A 5,829-nucleotide genomic window follows, 5' to 3' on the forward strand; every position below is an offset into this window, starting at 1 on the left:
GTCTTCACGGGTATACCACGCCCTATTTATGGTAGTCATGCCATCCAAGAGCTGAGCCGCTATCACATAAGGTTGTTGCATCAAACCTCCCGGAGAAAGTTGATCAGCAACACCCTTATTTACCGAGTCAAGACTCTGATAAAAATACTGCAGCAACACGTTATCAGGCAAGCCATAAGTTGGGCATTGAAGCACCAACTTCTTGAATCACAACCAAGTTTCGTGTATTAGCTCACCTTCTAGATGCTTAAAGCTCTGAAAACTATCACAAAGAGTCATCATCTTTGAAGGAGGGAAAAATCGCACTTGATATGCGGTAACCAACTCCTCTCACAAAGTGATTGATTCACGTGGCAATTCAGCCAACCACTTGCACGTCTCTCCCATCGAAGAGAACGGGAACAATCTTAACCGGACCGACTCTTAGGGAATGTTCTTGAAGAAGAACGGTCCGCACACATCCACGAAGTTTCTAATATGCTCATGAGGGTCCTCATGAGCCAAACCACTGAAAATCCCCTTTAGTTGCAAGAGTTGCAACATAGTACTCATGATGTGAAATACTGCATTCCCTTCGGCCGGAGGCAAGCGAATGGCACCAATACCGCCCATGAGATAGGGGTCATTAGCATGAGGCTCGTTGACATCGTTGAGGTTTCCGATGTCGTCTTGATGGCCTACTTCGCTGCCATTGCTGCCGTTTACGCTTATACTTCTTGTTTTCAACACAAACAAGTAAAAACAAAACTAAAAATTAAATAAGTATCACTATAATTAACAAGAGCAGAATTCAACTTAACTAGAAATTCTCAAGTAACACCACTCCCCGGCAGCGGCGCCATTTTGATTTCATGTATCAGGACACTACTTCCAGTTCAAGTGCCAATGATCGTGAGTAGTAATATAACCTAACTAGTGAGTTGGGGTCGAGTCCCAAGGAAGCGGTTTGTAATCGAGAATTAAGAGAAACGTAAGAACTTCGCTCAAGCCAATTATAGCTAAAGACATATACGATGAAAAACATATCAAATTAAAGGGTGACACAAGTGTCAATTATCAACTAAAACAACAATTAATACGAAATACGAATATGAAGATATGATTCTTGGGATGTGATAGGAGTATGGGCTAAAACAGACAACCGAGTAAATGCTTTTGATAGTAAATCGCTGTAAATTGGTAACTAAGCTAGACTTTAGTGGGGCTAAATTTTCTCTCAAACAATTTACCCCGAATCAAATTGGTTTCTCTCGAACATCGATACGCGACAATGAAGTACAACCTTCGCCTTAGTTCATTAACTCTCTCGAGCTGAATGTGTGGGAGAGGGTTTAGGATTCACTCTCTCGAGTTGAACCCATAACAACCCAATAACCACAGACTATCGATTCAATAGTTTTGGTTTTAAAACCTTTCTCTCGAGCAAGTTAAAAACACAAAGATAAAATTGTATTTTCAACTACAACCCCATTAAATTCAGGCATAACTACTGAATGAAATCACCTTTAAACAGCAAATAAATAATCAAAGAGTAATACCCACCAGTAAATTTAACCCATATTCACATAATCACACCCCAAGAATTAGGATTTTAGGTAGACATAGTAAAGAGATAGTAATCGATACCGAAAATCGTTTCCATCAAGTGGGTACAATTGATATCGTGTTTAAACACGTCTAAGATGAAGAATCTTCAATACCCACTTCCAATTGCTTAGGAATGGAAATCTTCAAAGCCAAGGAACAATGTCTCCAAAACTCTAATTTCTAAAAATTGAAAATAATATGATTCCCTACAAATCTGATACTAAGCTAAAAATTTAAACAAGTATTTATAGTTTGTCAAAAGTGTGCTGCGAAGGACCACTTTGGCGCAGTTAGTCGAGATCACCGATCCACTCAGTGATCCACCTTTTGGTCTGGTTTATCACCGTTCTGCATTGGCCTTCAGCATATTCTAGTTCTGTAACGTTGGGCGATGGAGTACTGTATTGCGAAATCGTTCGGCGACTCGCCGACTCGATTTTCTCCTTCAGAGCTTGTCACAGTGGAACATTAGGTGTGACCATAGCCATTTGGCAACTCGCCTAATGGTTTAGGCGATCCTCAGGCCATCTTTTCTTCGTCTTTTCAGCTGCCTTGTTCCTTTTTGCCCATTAGTGGCCATGCTTTGCCTCTAACTCCAAATACCTGAAACTCAAGACTTTTCATCATTTAATGAGACAAAATATACATTTTAGGATACTAAATCTATCAAAATAAAGCCCCAAAAGAGTCCATATTGTGGACTCATTACTCTACTTCTCCTGAAGTTCCTGAGTCTATTGCTTGAAATTGTAGTTCATATGTACAGTTTACTAGGTAAATTGGGGGCCTGTACCAACTATATGATACTAAGAAACTCTTAGAGGCTTGTAGACCTCTGGTATGGGTTTGTATGTTTTGTATGGCCATGCCAGCCTTACTGTTAGCTTACATTCCTTCTTTTGGCCTTGTTGGCCTTATGTTTATATTCTTGTTGGGTTGATTTTTGGGTACATAGCCCCAAAAAGAGATCTCATTGGCCCTTTTTCTTTCCTTATCACTTGGGCATACGTGTTTATATGTTGGTCTTATTAGCCCAAGTAGTTTAGGAGTATAATTATATGAGTTATGTATGATATGCTTGGTCAGGTGTGGCACCGTGTGCCTATTTCGCCTCCCTAGATTTGGGGTGTGACAAACTTAGCATCAGAGCACATAGAGTTCCAGGGAGTTAACAAGTCATGTCTAGTAAAGTCTTGCTTATATGTGTGTTGTGCATCAACTTATAACCAAGAGGCTACATGGAATTTAAGGATAGTTACCATTCTTCATTTTTAGAAATCGTGCAATAGAGCATAATCTTAGGTATTTAAGTCTAGCTCATGCTTTACATATGTTTACAATGATGTTTGTTACTAGATTGATTGCCGCTAATTGGCAAGCTGATGTAGATGTAGGAGAAGGTACCAGTTGTGCACTCCCCAACCATATAGACGACTTAAGGTCTAGAGTAAGTCACCCACCCCAGTGGACCTTACTTGACCCGCACCTAGGAGATTAGAAGGGATCCTTTGCCTCTGGCTCCTACTAATCTACCGGCACTTGGGGAAAGAAGAGGGGATCCAGTACCCCCTGCCCCCACCTGCCCCTATAACACCTTAGATAGTTGGAGATAATCCAACACCCTCAGATCCTCCACTAGATACAGAGAACCAAGATGTAAGAAGTGTGGTTCGGCTATTAACCTAGATGGTGTCCACACAAAAACAACAAATAAGGGCATCAACAAGTGATAGACTATGTGGCTTAAAGATATCTATGGCACACGAGTTTATTAGTGTGAGTCCTCCTATATTCACGGGTTCTAACCCGAATAAGGACCCTCAGAAGTTTATTGATCATCTTTACATGGTTCTTTAAGTTATGCATGCCTCGGACATGGAGTTAGTAGAGTTGGCATCCTTTAGATTGCGGGATGTTGCCATTTTGTGGTTCGAGGCTTGGGAGAGGCCTAGGGGATCGAATGCACCTCCAGCTAAATGAGAGGATTTTTCAGAAGCCTTTTTAGCTCACTATCTTCCACGAGAGGTTCAAGAGGCCAGACTTGATCAGCTTTTAGCCCTCAAGCAGCGCAATATGAGTGTTAGAGGGTACAGTTTCAAATTCGTCTCATTGGCCAGGTATGTTCCTGATATCTTCAGTACGATGGAAGCTAGAGTTCATCGGTATGTGGATGGCCTTGAGTCACATATGATTAGAAACTGCATAGTAGCAATATCCTTGTAGGGGATATGGATATATCTTTGATACCGGCTATCGCCCAGAAAGTGGAGAACCTTGCTCATCAGATTGAGGATAATCAAATTCGAGATAGAGATCAACATAAAAAGGCTAGATCTACCGTATTTTTAAAAAATATTAATATATTTATTAGGAAAATGGATTTTCGACCTATATTTAAGTAACAATAGGGACGTTTTTTAAATCAATCTATTAATTAAGGACATTTTTGTTCAATTTCATATGATTTAAGAACATTTTTTTACCCTTTTACGTTAAATATATATTGATAACTTAAATCCTATAGATATACATATAAGGTCGGTCTACTATTACAAATAAAATCCTCTACAAAAAACAAGATCTATTGATCAATTTTTCAGAACTACTTTCAGATCAAATCTTAGTGGAAAAAATTACCTTCACCGTGTTCTTGATTATCATATATTGAGATATTAAAACAAAGTAAAAAAAAAAAGACGGTAAATTATAATTGGTACAGTGATAATCCTTAACCTCCTTCCCATAAATAACTCAAAATATTTTCCTTGTTCCAAAGACACTTTCCTTTATTTCTCTAGGTCGTAATAAATGCAAAGTAACTTTTATACCGTATAAAAATAAAATCTTTTGTTGTTATATGTATATATAACAAAGATCTCGATGGAGCAAAACCTTAATCATATCATAAGATGGTAAAATAAGGATCTGTAAAATAGTAGTAGTAAATTTTTTTCCTTATTTCAATCTAATACAGATTATTTTAAGGTTTTATATGGATTGATCGATAGTACATAATCTGCTTCAAAAATATTAATAAAATAAGATGTTATGACATTATTACTAACTAGCATTATTTACCATAAAGGTGAAAAAGACACGCTTTTCTTTTACATTGAATAATAAAGGAAACTTTACTCCTTATATATATACACTATAGTTCTTGATTTAATCAAATTAGTCTCTTAAAGAGAAAAAAAAATAGCACAATGGAAAGGAATTGTACGGTGTGTGGTGGGAATGGGCATAATCAAAGAACGTGCAGTGAGAAAGGCAAAAGTATTAAATTATTTGGTGTTGAGATTACTGCTACTGCTGGTGGTGCAATGTCTAAAAAAGATAGCACGGAGAGAAGAATCAAGAAAGGAAATCCATGGACGGAGGATGAACAGATAGCATTCTTGAAGGGATTGGATTTTCACGGGAAAGGTAATTGGGCTAAGATTGCTAAGGATTTCGTGCGTAGTAGAACATCAACACAGGTTGCTAGTCATGCTCAAAAATACTTCATGAGATTATTGGATGCTAATAAGAGAAAATATCGCAAGAAATCAAGTGTTTTCGACCTTCGTCTTGATCAATTAGAGGATACACATGATGCTATTGTTCCACTAGGAAATAATCAAGAAAGTCATAACGTGCCAAGTGTTGTTCCAAATTATTACATGATGAAAAGAGTTTTGCCTCTTAATTGGGTTTACATGTATCCATATTATCATCATGATAATGCCTCAACATCAGCTAGTGCTACTACATTCAACAAGCCACTTTCTGGGATTTCTTCTTCTTCTAATTCTTCTTGTAAGGAAAATAATTTAGAGTTAACCTTATAGTCAACAACATATACACAAGACTACTTAATCTTTGATTATTTTTACTTCTTCAATTTATTTTACTTGTTTTGTATGTGTTGTTGGTTTCCACATCGTCCACTTGTATTCTATAGGATGTTCAAGAGGCTCAATTGACTAAAAATCAACAAGTATATTGCTTTTAATTTAGCTTTTTTTCGAGATATTCCGTGTCTTTAATTAAGAGGGGAGCATAATTATCCAAATTAACCGACATACGCAAATCATATTCCTATCTTATGGAGGTAGAAAAACTATTTGCAAATATTTTCAAATAATCATAGATTAATAAACTAATTATGATGAGAAAGGGAAGGAATTAATTAAGGGGCATTTGGTTAATGTATAAGGTACATTTTATTAATGTATAAAAAGTTGTATTAGTTTTATCATG

At 37.1% G+C, this 5,829-nt stretch overlaps 1 protein-coding gene across 1 annotated transcript; it reads left to right on the top strand.

Moving 5' to 3' along the window:
- Positions 1 to 4,793: 4,793 nt before the first annotated feature.
- LOC125845888 (transcription factor KUA1-like) lies at positions 4,794 to 5,417 on the top strand. Its single transcript, XM_049525380.1, has one exon. The coding sequence runs from the start codon at positions 4,794 to 4,796 to the stop codon at positions 5,415 to 5,417; it is 624 nt and encodes a 207-aa protein (XP_049381337.1).
- Positions 5,418 to 5,829: the final 412 nt, after the last annotated feature.

Source organism: Solanum stenotomum, chromosome 11 (assembly GCF_019186545.1).
Source record: "Solanum stenotomum isolate F172 chromosome 11, ASM1918654v1, whole genome shotgun sequence".
Classification (NCBI taxonomy): Eukaryota; Viridiplantae; Streptophyta; class Magnoliopsida; order Solanales; family Solanaceae; genus Solanum; species Solanum stenotomum.

What these genes read in the sequence shown, in the direction of transcription:
- LOC125845888 (XM_049525380.1), top strand. Translation starts at nt 4,794, where the DNA reads ATGGAAAGGAATTGTACGGTGTGTGGTGGGAATGGGCATAATCAAAGA.